This window comes from Cibotium barometz, chromosome 2, assembly GCF_041138505.1.
Source record: "Cibotium barometz isolate CiBa-2024 chromosome 2, ASM4113850v1, whole genome shotgun sequence".
Taxonomy (NCBI): domain Eukaryota; kingdom Viridiplantae; phylum Streptophyta; class Polypodiopsida; order Cyatheales; family Cibotiaceae; genus Cibotium; species Cibotium barometz.
Window position 1 is genome coordinate 73,101,341 of NC_141047.1, and position 18,851 is coordinate 73,120,191.

Here is an 18,851-nt window from a genome sequence, read left to right on the forward strand (position 1 = left end):
TGTGGATTACAACATTTAGGGATTGATAATAAGATATTATTAGTCTAAAGCTTTGTTTAATATAACATGTTTGCCAATTAACTACAATGAAAAAATAAAAAGACCATAATGGTATATGGATTGAAGAGGCCAAAACATACAAGATGTGGTTGAGGATGCAACTTGATCTTTTTTCACACACACTCACACATACACACATAGAGATAACGGTATTTTATATTTTTAACGTAGTTAAAGTTGTTCTTGTAGCTTTTACAGTGACATTTTTTGGCAAAGGAAAAAAATCATCTTGAAACTTTATTTCATGAGCATATGTCAAAGCATATAAATTTTCCATGGTCTTATCCCTTCATCAATTTGTTTTTTCCCGCAAAGCTATAAATGAGGTTTTCAAGGCAAGGAGGGCCCATAGCAAAATAGGAAGGAAATGATGTGTGCTCAATGCTTCCAAAGGACGAGTCTATAATGAATCTTGATGTAAAAAGCCTGTAAAGTCCATGGGATGATTTCATCTTATTAGTTTACACACATTAAAAGCATGTATTTTCATCGATTCTTTTGATAAATATGACTTTTTTGGATATTCTTCTCAAATCATTACCTATCACATACTCTTTAAGAATCTTGGTTTGAATAGATTTCTTGTGTGTTAATATGTGAAAAGGAATGAAAAGGCTTGGGAGAGATTTCTTAGGGTATTATTATATATGAAATGTAAATAAAAAATAAAAAGGAGATTTTCTCCTACCCTAATAACTTGTATCATGAATGTATGATGCTTACATGCATACACACATCGGTATACACAATTAAAGGTTTACAAGTTATGAATGATCATATTGTAGACAACAAATTACAACTATAAGTTAATACAATATGATAGGATTCATGAATATGCTAAGGCATCTAACTTACTAAATAAAATAGTCTCCCATGAAATAATGAGATGAAAAATTATGTATCATAGCATATTGAAATGCTAAATAAATTTAGACAAATTTATTATAAATTCTTGATTGATAATTTTAATATTTTCTTAGAACATATATAAAAATTAATGTCTCAAATTGTGAGTGGTCAAAAATGTATACTTTGCGCTATGAATATCTTTGTGAAAAATTTGAGAAATTTAGAAGAAAACTCTTAAAAATTTGGAAGTTATACATTCATGTTATGTTCTCTTCATAAATTGACCTAATTTTTATTTTCATATACCTCTAAATGAGTTTTATTCTACGGTCTACAAGTTTTTTTATGATGCTTATCTTTCTTTAAATCAACACTAGTTATTGTAAGAGATCGCAATAACCCTAAGAAAAAAATTATTTGAAAAAGCCATGTGGAACAGAAAGTTGCCTTGGGCCACTCCAATATAGTTGAAACTATTATATGTACTAGAAATAGGGTAGTAGTAAGCCAACAATGATTGATAAACTAGCAAAATGTTCTAAGGGGATATCACCAATGTATGTAGTGAAAAATCATACAAGAAAGGATGACGATCTCATGTCAATATGCATGAAATATACTCAAAAAGCTCGAGACATCATTTTATTAGTTAGCCCTTAGAAGTTTTTTTTATGCATCTTCTTTTAAGTTTTGAGTACTAACCTTTCAAAAATGCTTATACTTGAGACCTCTTAAAGTTGTGTGGATGTTAGAATCGTACATATGTATTCACTTGTATATGCATCCTAGGTAAGCATGTGTTGTTTTTTTATAAATGAGATTTATAAATGAGATACCATTATGAAATTTTGTTCTTTTCAAGATTCACAAGTATCAGTGTGGAATTTCCTTATTGATGTTTCATGCATGCACTATTTGCATAGTCTTTCTACTCGATGATTTTATCCCCTTTAAAATTTACCAGGCATAAGAATGTGGGGCACCTTAGGTTGTTTATGTTGCCTCCTTATGGCAGCCTTTACATCAACAATTACTTTAGGAACTTGGAATGATTAGCTTACGTCTAGCACATAGTGGAGAGCATGAATGAATCATGAAAATGAGTGTCGTGGATGTAGTCTAGTGGAAAAAGATTGATCAATGAAACCAGGAGTAATTGATTTTATGGGATATGACATGTGAAGAGCAAATCTTGATTGTACTTTTTCTTGAAGCCAATTCATAATGAACCCATAAGATGGTTCTTAGTGACTTGTGAGAAGAATAAAAATAAGACTAGACTCCCTTTTTGATTGGTGACTTGCTATTATTGCTTTGTAATGAGAGTGACTTGGGCCTATGGATGGTGGTGGTTGCAACTATGGTATTATAATACATGTGGCTTTTATGGTTTGAGATGAGCATAAGGGGAAGGAAATGCGTGCAACACTCAAGGAAAGGTTTTGAAGCAACATGGGTGTGATCGAACGGGGGGTGCGAAGGAGTGAGATTGGAAAATGACATGGGTGGGAAAGAAGGGGGCTTTCGGAGTGGGAGTGGTGCATTCATTCATGCTCTTGGTCTCATGGGTGTAGATATTGCATTATGTGACTTGTCCAATCGTGGGACATATGTTGGTAGTTCTAATGTACTCTGATTGTTCATTTTTTCATAATGGATGTTTAGGTTTCTCGTAAGGATAGTGATCACATGAGTATGAAGGTTTAGCTAGGTGCTTGATGTGTGTGGTAGGTTAGAAAGTGTGTTTGATTATGAGAAATTAGCAAGGTACAAATTGGATGAGTTAATAGTGTGCAAAACAGATGGGTTTATTATCCTTAGGGATGAGAGTTTCCGAGCGTGTTGGGAAGAGGGTAGGTGTGTGGTTACTTAACGGGCACAGTAACGGAACTTCGCTTTAGCGTAAGGTGCCGGTGACGTTGGGCCGGTTGTTGGCGTCCCTGTGTAACAATTTTCGGGGGGGAGCCCGAAAGTAGGACGTTCACGTCCACGCTCATTCATGCGCGCTGGGCGGCACCGGCCACTTGAGCGCGCGCGTCCCCGACCCGGACCCACCAAACCGGCTGCCCGCCGCCGCCCCAAAGAGAGCTCGCTCGCGTGCAATCGCCGCCGGCACAGCCCCGCTACGGTATGTGAGTGCCCGCGATGATTGAGGTGCCCCGGGCCCGTTTACCTCCACGTGTGCACGTGGGCAGGGGCAAAAGCCGGTCGGCCGGCGGACTGCCCCACGCGGAGGCGGTCGGGAAAGCGTCAGACATCGTTGATCGTGGGCAGCACCTGTCCGACGTGGCACTCCATGTGGCGAGTAAAAGGTGGCCAAGTCGACAGCGATGTAGCGATTTCTAGAACAAGTTCCCCCACGCGACTCGTCCTCGCCTGCTGTGGGACCTGACACGTGTACTGCTAAGAAGCGCTCTGGAGCGCGTGGCTCCCAGGTAAAGCAGATTGCCACCGGCAAGAGCCGGTGATTGTAACGTCATCGGCGCAAACCTCGGACCCAGTCACCACGGCGCATGCAACCACACAAGGACAGATTGGCAAGCGTGGGGTCCACGTGGAGCAATTGTTTTGCGAGTTCATGATTCGGGGGAATGATTAAAGGGTGAGTCAGACAGCAGATGACGCCACGATAGGAAATGGGCACCTGCCTTTTGGACCCACTTGAATGGTGCGTTGAGAGTGTGTGTGTCTCTGCGTTTGTGTTGGGGCCAGGTCACGTGCATGGGAGGAGAGGAGGGTCTCGGCCTTCAGGGTTGCCAAACTGCCCGCATCAAAAAAAACCCTTTGGCTTGCTTTCTACTACAAATCCTCTACCCTACTGGAAGTTGCAAAACCTAGATTGGATCATGGTCCAACTTGGCGGACTTGAAAGCAGGATAAAAAAGTGCCAAGTTGTTCTTTTAAAAAAAGCATTGGTGGTGTGAAAAATATGTATGAAATTGTGCATGCCAGCTTTTGAGCTCATTGAGCCCATTTTGTAAGAAAGCGTCACTTAATTTTTTTTGTCAGAAAGAAGAGCCTAAGTACAACTTTGTTCAAGCAAGCATCGATTTCACCAACCAACGCCTTAGGGATCACCACGTAGAAAACCCATGTTATAACATGTGTGCTCAAGGGGTAATATAAAAACTTAAACTTATTTAAAAACCTTTACCGATGGATAACACAAGGGGTAATTTAAAAACCGCCACCTATGGGATTTTATAAATCCGTGTAAAAATCTGAGAAAAGTACCCTTTAAAAAAAAACTCTTTGTGTACGAAATTCGGGTTTACACAATTTGGCATGGTTTTTCACTCATTGTCTTGACTTTGCACACATTCAAGCGTAGATTTTTACAAAACCTCGGCCATGAGTTTTCACCCAATGACTGCTTGAGAACGTCGGGCCCTTCGTTGGCTCGTCGTGGGAACATGCCCTACATTGGTGTTGGTTTTTAGAGTGAGTCCCAAAGTGCTCCATCCTCCCTGCTGGTAGTTGTTAGACTAATTTTGTGTGCAACAAAAAGAGAGTGGGCTTCTGTGCTCCCTTGCTCTCCACTACTCATCAATGTGGGAGTAGTCCCCACTCTCCATGTCAGCCTAGTCTCCCTCACCTCTTTTGTTAGTCTCTCCTAATCATGGAAGTCCACTTATCACACCCTCTCTCTCTCTCTCTTCCTCTCCCTCTGCTTCTCTCTCTTCCCATTGATCAGCCATTATGACAACTCCATAGCCAAACTCCAACAGCTTCCCCCAACTTTTTCTTATAACCACTCACACAACGGCACAGATCTGTCTATCTATAATCCATGTGGTGTTGGTGTGGCCAAGGGTCTCCTTTTCACTGAAGCTGTTTATTATCTCTCCTGTAACGACAGAGGGGCAATCCAGTAAAGCCCAACCAAGCATGTGTGGTCTGGTTCATCCTCATCATCTCCTTTTCTGCAAAGCTCCATGGCTCTGATCAAATCCCACCAGGCTGATTAGTACTTGCTAGAAGGGGTTGGCAGCTGGCCCCTTGTTTACCCATTCACCTCTGAAATAGCCTCACACGACACCACGCACCTCTCTCTTCTCTAGCAACAGCACTCAGCTGCGGCGCCCTCTTTCTGGGTCTCCATATATATATATATATAGTTTACGCATTTAATGCTGCTCATTCATTCTTGCCTTCACGAGATCCACGTTTTCTGAGCACTAATTTCCATCAACGACACACAAGCGTGACAAGATCCCATCGAACGGCCTGCATCTTGTTGGAAAAGGTCCGTAGCTGTTCCTCTTGCTTTCAGTAATTTTCCATAAACAAACATGCTAACCTCGGATCCCACGTAATACTGTCGGGAATCTCTTGACGGAATCAGGGCGACAAGAAGCCTTGAGCTTGTCGAGGGCCGAATCCGACCTTGACACCCAATATAGATTTGCTCCTGTGTACATTTAAAAAAGCTTTACACCCTTCCCTATCGTGCTACTGTGGTGCTTGTTGGCTTTTGTAGTTCGTCAGCCCTACTCTGGAGTCTGTTGTGGCCACCCCCACCCAATATCGCAACTCTAACAGCTAACTGCTGCTCGCTTCAAATTAAACTACTCTAATTATCGTGGTCTATGTTCTAATGTGATCATGCTGCCTGTAGCACCAAACAATGACAGAATTCATATGCATTGATCCGCGAATTATTGCTTTTCCTGCCATCTCTGCATTAATTATAATGGAGGCTAAAATGCTCTTGGACTTATAACGGAGTTCTCTGTAGCAGGTGCTTCAAACAACAAATCAAAACAAATGTCGGTTCCCATGTCTTCACAAACTAAAGTCCCTCCCGGATTCCGATTCCACCCCACCGACGAGGAGCTCGTGGATTACTACCTCAAGAAGAAAGTAGAATCTCAGAGAATAGATTTGGACGTCATTCGAGAAATAGACCTCTACAAAATTGAGCCGTGGGATCTTCAAGGTATTCTTTTAATCTCCCTCTTCCATGGTTGATTAATAAAGTGTTAATTGCATGGCCAATGCAGATTGATAATAAATCATTCCAGTCTTTACAACTTTAATCTACCTACAAACTTTACATATGGAAGATACACCGGGTCACCGACCAGAATCGGCTTTTCTTTCCCTTGTTGGCGCTCTTTATGTAGGCAAAATCGAAACATTTCACCTTTAAATTCTTCTTTCACACGAGAAGCATAGCCAAGCGCAAGTTGCAGTCCTGTGGGCACAGTATAGAACCTAACACCTTTATATCTATTCAAAAACTTAATATTGTTACTATCTATCTATCTATTAGATATTAACCATGGACTATCTATCTATTACATATTAACTATGGACAATCAAAGCACAAAGAGAGGAGAGAAAAAAAAATCTTGGATTTTTAAAAAATAAGAGGAAAAAATCTCTTCAATTGACTTTTTGTATTCTAATTAACTCTTTGTATTTCAATTGACCTTTTGTATTTCGATTCTTATTGTCTTTTACATACTGCAACAACGCGCGGGTTGAGTACTAGTATAGACAATACCATCACAAAAATCCATCAAATGTGACTTCTACCATGTACTCTCCTTAAGACCAACTACAACCAACTCTAGACTAACTCCTCCTCCTAGTCCACTTCTAAGTACTTTCAAACTATGCCTAGAAGGCTCCACCCTTCTTACATTCAAAGATGAAAATCTCTCTCAAATCAAATCAAAACACTACTCACATGCACTTGCTTGCATTTTTAGCGAGTATTTTTTCTCATGCTTGAGCCATGCATGCATATCATGTGACTTTAAATGTCCATTTAAATACTTGCTTTACTACAAGGCGCTGGGCAGTGGAACCATAAGCCATGATTCATCAGGTAAGAGGTTTTATCCTAGTAATTATCCTTAATCAAAGGAAGGAACATTGCTCTTGTTATGTCCCAAGGTTAGAATTTAAGTCTTCTTAATTTTTTAAAGTGTGCAAATATATTTAGCTACCTTGGTTGTGTATGTTATCCTCCTCATTGAGTCCTTTTTTAATCTTTATTCGCCATCTTATATGCTACCTTTACATACAATAGTATTTTTGTGTTCTCTCTCTCTCTCTCTCTCTCTCTCTCTCTCTCTCTCTCTCTCTCACGCACACACACACACACACACACACACACACACACACACACACACACGCCATAAGGTCTTGGCATATTATATGCTACCTTTACATACAATAGTATTTTATGTGCTCTCTCTCTCTCTCTCTCTCTCTCTCTCTCTCTCTCTCTCTCTCGCTCTCTCTCTCTCTCTCTCTCTCTTTCGTAATAGAAGATACATTACCAAAATTACATACAATAGTATTTTTTGTGCGCTCTCTCTCTCTCTCTCTCTCTCTCTCTCTCTCTCTCTCTCTCTCTCTCTCTCTCTCTCTCTCTCTCTCTCTCTCTCTCTCTCTCTTACACACACACACATGCACCATAAGGTCTTCGTATTGTAGTATTAGAAAGTTAATGTGATACTCATTTGATTTATTTCACTAATAAGTGATTTTTTTTAAAAGAAACAAGGTTTTATGTAATAAGTTCTTCGATACGATAACTCCATCACTATGAGGGGATTGGTCCTAAGGTACGTCAGACTTAGATTCCCACTAGAAGAGTATAGAAAAATATTTACAAGGACATGAGTCTAAACATTGAAATCACCATATAGATGAAACTTGACCTTAGCAACATTAGTCTTTAAGGAATGAACATTCCTTCTTTGTGTAGCACTAGTAATAGCTCTCCTCTCTAGTAATGGCATTCCACCCTATTCTTAGTCCTACATCCAATAGGTGTAGCCCAAAGATGGTCTTGCATATGAATCTAGACATTTGGAGGAGTCTATCACATCCCCCTAAACCTAGATATAGGGTCTATAATTTTTAAGTAGTCAAAGTGTCCCCCATAAACAATAGCTATTCCATAGCATCATCCAACTCACATTAATTATAAATATAACTAAAAACACTCTTTATTAGCATAAACAAGTGCCAAAGAATAAATTTGGACTTGATATGCTAAAATGAATTACATAATCCTTTAACTTCATGAGTGTAGCTTATCAAGCTATAAAATCTAAATTAAGGGCATCACTTTAGGTCCCATTAATTTTCTCAACTTGGTTATTTCATTTTTTCGCTTGAAGAGAAGCTCATTTTGAAATTTATTAATTAGTAAGAGGGTATTAAGTTGGAGCCTCTAGATGTATCACAAGGTGAATTTGAAAGAAAAAATTGTAAGGTGTTCTAAGATAGGTCTCTATAGACTTAGCAATGAGCCTTTGTTACAAACAACACTACTTTTCATAGTTTTCTTCATCATATAGTGATATCCTTTAGAAGAAAGCATTCAAACATGGTGTGGTGAGTCTGAAGTACCATATTCCCTTAATTATCTAATTGAACTTTTTTAATTTCTAAAGCCTACGAGTCTGTTTACTATTATAAAATTATGGAATTGATTTATGCTCATCAAATCTTCTAAGCGGCTTCTAGATCAAAGTAGACCTTGTTCTTGGTGGAATATTTCCCTAGAAGTTGAAGCATCTTGACGCAAAATTGAGTTTCAACTACTTTATTTTGCTCTTTATCTATATAGCTTTTACTCCAAAACTGGCATGCTTCTCAAACTAGCCTTGATTTCTCTTATTTATCTAAATTTCTTTGGTAGGGTAATAAAATTAACTATAAATTCCAATGGCTATCTTGATTGGCAAGATACCCTCTATGGTAGGACTTTTCCTTTCTTGCTTTAGATGGATGTTATTTATTTGTCTTATCAAAAGTTGTTTGAGTCATTTATCAAAAGATGTATGGGCTGGGAAATAGTACTTCTATACCTCAATTATAATAATAAAAATAGTCATAAGATGTATAGGAAATAGTATTTCTATACCTCAATTATTATAATAATATTATTATTATCTTGTACTCAATTTTGTACCTCAACAAAGCTACTCAATTCTACAGGTCAACAAGGACTTCAAGTAGTAGTGCGCAAACTATGTCTTTATAATTGCCATGGATTTTATATTTCATGATTACTCTTGTTCAATTTTTCTTCTTGCTTTAGTGGCCTAAAATCTCATATTATTCCTCCCCTCCTTTTTTACATCCTTCATTTTTATTATTATTTTTAGTTTGAGATTTTAGTATACCTACAATGTTTAAGGTTGAAATGTTGCATAGAAATGCTAGATCCGTTCAAAGTGGAAGGCTTGATGCTCTTTTCTTTAAAGTGGAAGGCTTGAATTTCTTCTCTTCTTCTCAATTGAAATTATTTATTTGAGGATTACAAATTGGCTTTATTTTTTCATTTATTCCAAATGCTTCACTTAAGGATAAATTTGATTTCTAGTATTACAATGGTAGTAAATAATATTGTAATAAACACCATCTAATGACTTCCGGTATGTGCATTACACTCAAGATGCTAACAAATCTTGGTTGCCTATGACTGTTTGCCTTGGTTCAATGGCACTTGGAATCAAGAAGTTAGATGTTCTTAATATATTCAAGCTTGATGACATTACAAGGTGTCCACTATAGATGGGTTTATATTCATTTTCTCATTATCCCTCTAGATTTTCGAAGTTGTGTTATAGACATCTTACTTAACATAATTCCTCTACCTAACATGCATGGAAGTTCATTTATCACACTTCTAATAGCCTATTCTTTTGGTATTTTCCCAAATAATTCTTGTCTTCTTTGCCAATAGGCGCATGCATATTCATTAAATATTGATCCACAGCTCAATCAAAAACTTCAATTATAATAAAAGTATTTAAGCTCTTCCCAAGATCCTTTTTTTCATTTTGTTACTTTAGTTTCTTTGAATGTTTTCAAGGTAGAAGGTTGAAATGTAAGGAACTCTTTGATAAGGTCTTTAGTCAAGAGCACATTTTGTAAATTCCAACCTCATAACAATCTGTAATGAAAACATTTAAGGTTAGTAATGTAGGGCATGAAATGCATAAGATTGCACATGTTTTGTGAATGGTTTTTATTCAAGATTTCAGATATTAAAACACAACATACAAAAGAAATTTGTAGGGAGTTCTTTCAAATTGTTGGGTGGTTGGGGGTAGGGACGGGAATGGGGATGGGGATGTGGGATCTTATTAGAAGTTTAGATAAGTGACTATACTTCTTCATCACATTCATTTTTTGTGTGAATTATAATTTACTAACTCTCGTGATGCTATACCTAGTATAATTATTGTAGGTCTACAACAGCCTTACTTCTAGGAAATTTCAATCTTACCTAAATCTGGAGGGCAAATACATTACACTTTAATGTATTGGAATACAAGTAAAAAGGTTGATAAGGAATACAAGTAAAAAGGTTGATAAGGAATGAAATCCGATATAACCGTTGAAGAGAACATTTCAAATGGTCACATACTATGCATGCACATGTTAAGGCACAAACCTTATAGTCAATAACATCACGTAGCAATAGTTAATGACCACTCGTTTGCTTTTTTATGTGATAATCTTTACGTGTGTGGCTAGAATAGAGGATCTATGTTTCTTAAAATGTGAAGAATAGTATTGTCTTCCTCCACGAAGAAGGAAAGTCATGAAGTCCTAGGTCAAAGCTACACGTACTGTTTGTGGTCGTCCAGGGGCCAACTAAGGTTCAGTTCTAATTTTCTAAATTATAGAGAAGAAGTAAGTTACGTTGTGTCCAACCATATATTGAAGTACGTTATATATATAATTTGGCTGTGGTAATGGCTGCAGAAAGGTGCAGGATTGGCTCCACCGATCAGGATGAGTGGTATTTCTTCAGCCATAAGGATAAAAAGTACCCGACGGGCACCCGGACAAATAGGGCCACCGCGGCTGGCTTTTGGAAGGCTACGGGAAGAGACAAGGCCATTTACAGCAAGCACAAGCTGGTGGGCATGAGGAAGACGCTGGTGTTCTACCGTGGGCGGGCGCCCAACGGCCAGAAGACGGACTGGATCATGCACGAATACAGACTGGAGAATTGCGAGAACGGCTGCAACTCCCAGACGAGTGTAATTTGCTCTCTCATTATTAATCATTTACTCGTACTACCCGGCATGCTACCCAACCCTCGTTAAACTATGCTAACTCTATTTGAGATGCTTCACTGCTGCAGGAAGAAGGGTGGGCCGTTTGCCGGGTGTTCAAGAAGAGAAGCCCCAACATCAAGGCGCTGCTGCATGAGAGGGATCCGATGGGAGGGTGCTGCTTTGATGATCAGATGTCTTTCCTCGCAGAGGGCCTAGACTCCCCTAAGCATGGCGCAGCGAACACGATGGGTGGGCTCATGAATCAGGAGCTGGGAGACCCCATGTACCATTTCAACTTCAACCATGGGCCTGCAGGCCACGCCCATAACGTTGGGGTTTTCTCGTGCAAGCAGGAGCTGGACCAGCTCGCAGATTACCACCTCTCCCATGATCCCTTCATGCAGCTGCCCCAGCTAGAAAGCCCCAAGATCACCGCTCCCTGTTTCAATAATAACAACAATATAACTACTACTGCCCTCCTCAATGCTTCATCCTCCTCAAATGTAAGTCATGTGAGAGCCCTCATCCAGCTAGAAAACCATGCAGCTGCAGCCATGATCAGAGCAGGCCAAAACCTCATGAATCCTTTGTGTGCTCTGGGTGCCGACAATGCCAACTCGAATAATGTTGACATGGGCGCCAGCTCGTTGATGGGCGGCGCCCATATCACTGCTAATACTATAGCTGCTGCGAATGCACTAGCTGCGCTTGGAAACAGATCAGAGGAGCAAGTGACAGACTGGCGTGTCTTGGATAGACTCGTGGCTTCTCAACTAAGCCAAGATGACACCCCCAAAGAGATCCGGTTCCCTCCTGACCATAACATTGTCATGAATGAGCACAGTTTGAATGATTCTGATCACAAGCAGCAGGGCGCAGTACTGGATGCAACTACTCCTAATGCTGCAACAACACCCAATTACAACCCCAACAACGACATCGACCTCTGGAGCTTCGCCAAGCGAGATTTGGGCTCTAAGTCATACCCACAAATATAGCTCATCATCGAAAAACTAAGCATGGGTCGATTTAAGCTGGAAAACAACTGAATAATCCAAAGACAGTCGACCTTCAAACCAGGATGGAATACACATCTGCTAATATGATATTAGAGCATACACTCACTGAAAGGGCAACTCAAAACAATTATTATTGTAGATTACATACAACATCGTATCTTTCACTTCAATAATGTAACACGGCAAATAACCGCATCTCACTGTAAAACAGATACACCCATACATTCCGATTATTCTCTTTTTTAAAGACTAAATATAAGTAACTGTTCTATGTAATGTACTATTTCTCTCTCTGTGGATCTCTGCGTGCGTGCGTGAGTGCGTGAGAGAGATCGAGAGAGGACATTTTTTTGCATCTATAAAACTTTTAGTCTCTAGTGATCAGAATATAGAATATAGTTTACAGAGAATATAGGAAAGCTGTTTACAACCTTAATACACACTCTTTTTACATACTTGACCATGAAATAACTCACATCTCCATTGCCGTTTCAGCAATCTACTCCTGCCCATCCATCCTCTTTCCTCTTCGTGTGTGAATCCCCTTAGATATAAAAGGGCATTGCGCGAAACAGTATTCTATAGTGTGATTTATTTTGACGTCGTGTTTAGCATGGCGTTTTCTTCCGGTGCCTTGTAAAGTCAGTCAGAAGTTACCAATTTTCAGATTTCTAGCTTTTACTCGTGCTTTCAAAAACTGAATAATGAGTACTTTATTTTGACGATTAATGAGAAAAACTCGTAAACACTTTGAGCTTTGGATGTTGCATAAACAAATCAAGTTTTGAGTGATACATAAACATGTCCAATGGAACAATATTTTATCTTTCATTTATAGACATTTACAAGTAGACATGCTCTCTCTCTCTCTCTCTCTCTCTCTCTCTCTCTCTCTCTCTCTCTCTCTCTCTCTCTCTCTCTCTCTCTCTCTCCCCATTGGGTGTATAACCCTCTAAGTCTACATTAAGCGACTCCATTTATTAAAGAGGACAATTCTCACTACCTTTCTATCATCCAAGTGTGGTAGATTGGCTAGTGGAATTGCCTTTGGGATGACATGAACCCACTTGGGTTCAAGTCTCTCTGTCGATTGGGTGTATAACCGTCCAAGTTGACGTTAAGCAACTCCGTCTTCGGGTGTGTGTGTGTGTGTATTAAAGAAGACAATTCTCACTACCTTTCTATCACCCAAGTGTGGTAGATTGACTAGTGGAATTTCCTTGACATGAACCCACCTGGGTTCAAATCTCTCCGTCGATTGGGTGTATAACCCTCTAAGTCGACATTAAGCGACTCTCTCTCTCTCTCTCTATATATATATATATATGTATGTATGTATGTATGTATGTATGTATATATATATATAATACACACACACACATATATATAGTTAGTGTGTGTGTGTGCGCGCGTGCACAGACTCACTCTCTATCTATTTGTCTCTCTCACACACACTCCTACATGGTTGGACCTACTAGGGCTCCACAACATGAGGGAGACATGGGTATCCCCACCATAGCTCACTAGGAAACCTGATTTTAATAGATAACAATTTTTGAGACTTGCTAAGGATGGGGTTATTGAGGGACTAGGGCACTTAATGATGCACATGTCACATGCCATGCAGATAGCACTTGTTGGCCGATGAAGGGTGTCTTCACATTGCATCCGAGTTGTGTCTAAAAGAGCCGATGGCATTCCATGAGATGTACATATAATATGCACAGTATGCACCATGGGTGAGTTGGAGGATGAGGAGCAATATTTGTTTCGATGCCCACCCTACTATGAGATCCATGGGAGATTTAATTGTCCCTTGTGGGATGGGTTTGGCCCGTCCCACAAGTCATGAAGTATGAGGAACACAGATGTTTGGATATGTATTTAATGGAGTTTTGGCATCACTGAGAGCTTATGCTCAAGAAGGACTCAAAGTCTGGCATAATGCTTAGGGAGCACTCAAAGAAACAACGATCAAGAGATACTTCCTAGACCTCCATCACATATTTATTTGGATCCCAATGATCGATTATCATAGGAGAAATAGCAGGACCCACCACATCCACGATGGCCTACACTGATATGTGATCCTCTAGCCCCATGTACATGGACTCTCACTACTAATAGTGTGCGCAAAACCCTTATAAACGTCAACTTCCCCAGATCTCAAAGCCCTTGTCTCTACACCCAACAATTGTAGATCTGTGATGTCCTTCGATGACATCACGATCTCCCATCAGTAAGGGGAGATGATATGGGTGCGTTATGCTCTATTTTCGAGGACACCACGCATTAGCATCACATGGATACTTTTTCTTATGTAGGTAGTTTTGTATAATTTTTTCCATGCTTTAGTAATTATCATGGATACATTATATTGCTTTTTTAGTCTCTTAGACCCTCTCAGTGTTTTGAAAATGTTAATGTATCTATGTGTGTGTGTGTGTGTGTGTGTGTGTGTGTGTGTGTGTGTGTGTGTGTGTGTGTAGAGAGAGAGAGAGAGAGAGAGAGAGAGAGAGAGAGAGATTTGTTTTCCATCATGTGCCTATAGAGAGAGAGAGAGAGAGAGAGAGAGAGATTTGTTTTCCATCATGTGCCTATAATAGTAAAATCTCCTAAGTATGCATGAGCTAAGATTCTAGACTTGTGTATTGTTAACATTATCCAATATGTCAAGCCAATCTTGCTACATCAACATATGTAAGAATGATCTTTAGCCACTAGGCATAGTTTACTATTTAGTTATGTCATTGAAAGTATACATATATGTATAATGGAAATGTGATTTATAGATATCTCAATGGATTTTATTAAGGTATCTATAGTTCAAACTCCAAGTTATGCTGTAAGGTCTAAAAGACTGAATTAAATCTAATTGCTAGAACTGCATGAATCTTGATCCAAAAAGCACCCACAATTAAGCAACATCTACATGATGATAGAAGCAACAACAAAAGGCATATTTTTGTCATAATGTTTTACGCACTAGTGCGCACCTACAAGCAACATAGAATGAATGTAAAAGCAAGGCAACCTACCTTATTTTTTAAAACTTTCTCGTGGTATTTCTATGTAAACTAATTTAAGGTACATATGGTTAGATTCCTCACAAAAGGGTACATAGCTCAACTCTTTACATAAGCTCAACTGTATAGCTTTGGAATGCCCAAGTACCTTCTACATAAAAACTATCATATGGGAGATAGAGCAAGAGCTTGTTCTATAAAAGGGAAGCTTGTTTATATATAATTACTGAAACAAAAAATCGCATGTATAACACAGCTTTTAGTTGAAAATTTCATAATTTTGGTTTGAAATAGAAGAAATATTTCTAGTAGCTCCAAAACTACAAAAGGAGTTTGTTGTAAATCTTGAAATCTCTAGCTAAAGATGTTTTTAATATCCTTTGAATGCCTTAAGCATGCTATATAGGGTTCTCTAAAAAATAACCATCCCTTTCCTTGTAGCCCCCACCAAACTTTTATTTACTATACACCCTTTTATTTACTTTACACCCTTTCCAAGAATACTCATGCATAATATACCCTCCTAGGATCGTACATGATAAAAGAGTTGTACATATGGTGAAAGTAGCCAAGAGGGTGGTAGCATTAAGAAATCCGCTGGACATACCTACCAACCAAAGGGCACCAAAATATCTTTTTACATCTTTTATATATAATTATAACATCTTTAATAAGGATACATATGTACGTGATGGATGTTGAAAACTCGTGCTTTAACTCACATTCACCCACTTAGAGTTAAATAGAGTTCACAACTAGAGTGTATTGCCTAAAATACACATGCGTATACTCTCTTATCCACTCAATGCTACTTTGACAATCTAACACAAAATACAAATATAATATTTAAAACACTAGAATGTGATTCTTGATCCTTACAAACAACACAAAAGTAGAGGCCAAGCCTCAACGTTTAACTATGTCGCCGAGTAAATTTCTTAACTAAAACGTTAGAATATAGAAGCCATACTTGTCAACATTAAAGAAAGTTTGAAAGCAAACAAATCTTCACAAAGTAACAATAAACATTTGAAACTTTCTAATAAATACTTGTGACAATTAATGTAACATATAGATATGTGTGCATCATCCTCAAAAAGAAGGGAAAATGCATTCTTCTCAAAGAAAGATTCAAGTCCATTGTCAAATAAAACCATTAAGTAAGATGGTCTTCAAAGAAACTCAATTTAGAAAAGTCTAGGGATGAAGCAGCAACATCGGGTGTTCTTTTGAAAAAAGAGGGGTTTAATAAGTAAAGTTTTTAGTTTGCTTTTTTATTTTATTTTTTTTGTAAAAAATACAGAAATACGCTTACAATATGAGATTCGTCGTTATCTATGGATTAGTATATATATATGCATCATATAATACATCTCACTGAGACTGTAGTGAATTGGAATTCAGTCAACACTTAAGATAGCAATAACGTACGTGTGTGTGTGTGAGAGAGAGAGAGAGAGAGAGAGAGAAGAGGAGGGGGGCGGGGGGGGGGGGGGCGGCCTTGTGTTTTGCCAATCCTCCGTTCCCTTCCTTGCATCCCTCCCCCCCGCTGGCCAATACACCACCCACAAAGCACCAGTCCTTAGCTGTCCTATAACGCATTTGGTTGCTGAAGAGTAGCTAGATAAACATGTATAGTACTTTAATTAACTGTCACGTGAATGATGCGGAAAAAACTAATTAAATTGAAGTATTTTACAAAGTGTAAGAGCTATTCTTTGAATTGCGCGCGCGCTCTCTCTCTCTCACTCTCGCGCGCGACGCTGCAAAGAGTATCCTAACAACTTACACGGATTTGTGATGTGTGCGCGCTCGAAGTGCGCCATTCACTTTGTTAAACCAGCAATCTTAAAGATTAATTTCGAAAGTAATTATCTCAATGGATGGTACACTTCGTAGGCGTGAGAGTTTCACTATGTTTCTAAGTAAAGAGAAAATGCAGATTGTACTTAGGACGGTGTATTGAGAATAGATAGTAGTGGCACATACTGCTCGAATTATTTAAGTGAATGCTTGGGAGACAGAAAGAAATAAGGATGTGTTTTCATATCTTATTGAGCATGTTTGGAATAAGAGAGCAAGAGTAAAAGTGCTTACCAGTAGCAAAATCAGGTTCCGGCTTTGCAGTGATAACGTTAGACCACCGATGATCGCATACAGGTTACAAGCACCTACATCAAGCAAAGCAAACAAACAATATGGATGATGAGAAGGATTAAAAGGCGGGCAGCCTGTGAGGAAAAATTCCTTGCCAATTAACATGTTGGACAAGCTAATAGCTTCTCGGCTACCCTCACCCCTTTGTTATTCTTATATAGAGAGCGCAAGAACTGTACACAGGCGACAGCATATGCCCTCTCGTCCCCCTTCCCCTCCTTTCTGTGTGTGTGTGTGTGCGCGCGCAAGGCAACTCCTTGAATCTAAACGGAAGAGGGCTGCCCCGGCCCGTTACTAGCCTTACTACGGCTCTGACTTTCGGGCTTCCTTATGTTCGATGTTGTCCCTCACGTACACGCAAGAAAGATTACCCACACTCATAACGGCGTCTGAATGAAGGGGGTATTTATAAAAAAGAAAGCCTTGGCATTGCAAGCCGATCATCCCTTTGCACAGCCGCGGCACAGGCAAAATGGGAAGAGGGGCAGGCAAATATGCAAAAAATGTAGTGACTCCGCCTTCTTGTTGTTGCATGCGCATGGTGATCTCCATCATCACCTTCTCACTCCGCCTCACCATCGGTGCTCTCCCTTGTGGGCCCCGGAAACGCGTGCCCGCACCCCGCTGACCTTTGACCCCTATATGCACCTACCTGACGCCACCTATACGCCTTCTCTCCCCATTGGCTCTCCCCACCCCAGCATGCTTTGCGTAGGACCCGCTCCCTACCGTGACACGTGTTCGATCCATCCACTCGCCTAAGGATAAAACCCTCCACGTCATTTCTACGTCATCCTTACACCCACACCTTCCCCATTTAATTTAAGCTTCCCCACAGCCTTCTTAATTTCCAAGAAAGAAAGAAAGAAAGAAAAAAGCAATTTCCACAACCATTAAAAAAAAACGAGTTTACATGAAGCTCACAATTTGTACAATTTGAGCTTATTTTATGCCAGTACAACACCACTAAAAAAAGGACCATAAACCTCGATCTATTGTTTATGGAAGAAAAAATTTCAAATTCTAATGTAAAAGAAAAAAATTCTAATTTCATTCTATTGTAAAATCCATCTCAATTTTCTTTAACTCTCACGTGACAAGCTGTAGCAATAAAAATGAACAAAAGATGAAGAGTATAGTTTCGACAAAAGAAAGGATCATGGGGATGGTCTTGAGAGTCTAGGGGCCATGTAGGGACATTTTGACTTCAAGAGCAAGATCACACTCCAATGCCAATCAAAAGTTATTCCTCCACTAGCACATCCCAACATTACACTCCACATGGGCCGCACAACCGTGCCCTTTGTCAACCTTTTCCACACTCTTCACAATAATTTATTGTTTCCATTACCAATGCAACTCTCTCAACCATACAACTATGTATAAAACCTAAGTGTACTCTTAGGCGCCGCAAGCTACATGACAAGTTTAATTCTAAAATAATACCCAACTTGTAGTTATTATTGATGGGAAGTGAAATGAGATACAACTAAGAAACAAGTGTCTTGAGTCAAGATGCCATTTCTACTCTCAAACCATAAGTGGGTTCATCATGTAGGATGGCAAGATAAGTAGTATGCTATGAAAAAATGAACAATGTAACTTTCCTCCTTCGTAAGGAGTTTCCCTCTTCTTAAGTATCAATGATGGACATGCATGCATGTATGGGGCATGCGTGTGAGCATGCATACATGTGT

At 39.3% G+C, this 18,851-nt stretch overlaps 1 protein-coding gene and 1 long non-coding RNA gene across 3 annotated transcripts; one reads left to right on the forward strand and one right to left on the reverse strand.

Annotated features, from left to right (window-relative positions):
* The first annotated feature begins 4,348 nt into the window (after window positions 1-4,348).
* On the forward strand, window positions 4,349-12,247 carry LOC147641441 (NAC domain-containing protein 105-like). Its single transcript, XM_086821419.1, has 4 exons — window positions 4,349-5,155; window positions 5,651-5,848; window positions 10,654-10,934; window positions 11,039-12,247. Exons 2-4 carry the CDS (start codon window positions 5,677-5,679, stop codon window positions 11,948-11,950), a joined length of 1,365 nt encoding a protein of 454 aa, XP_086677545.1. The 5' UTR covers window positions 4,349-5,155; window positions 5,651-5,676; the 3' UTR covers window positions 11,951-12,247.
* LOC147641442 (uncharacterized) lies at window positions 12,083-17,666 on the reverse strand. 2 transcript variants are annotated; one of them, XR_015269370.1, is made up of 4 exons: window positions 17,295-17,666; window positions 17,095-17,168; window positions 12,448-12,604; window positions 12,083-12,171 (listed from the first exon to the last, which is right to left on the reverse strand). It is a non-coding gene; the product is annotated as an uncharacterized LOC147641442 (long non-coding RNA). The 2 variants fall into 2 exon arrangements; XR_015269369.1 differs by lacking the exon at window positions 12,083-12,171 and having other exon boundaries at window positions 12,347-12,604.
* Between the last annotated feature and the right edge of the window lie 1,185 nt (window positions 17,667-18,851).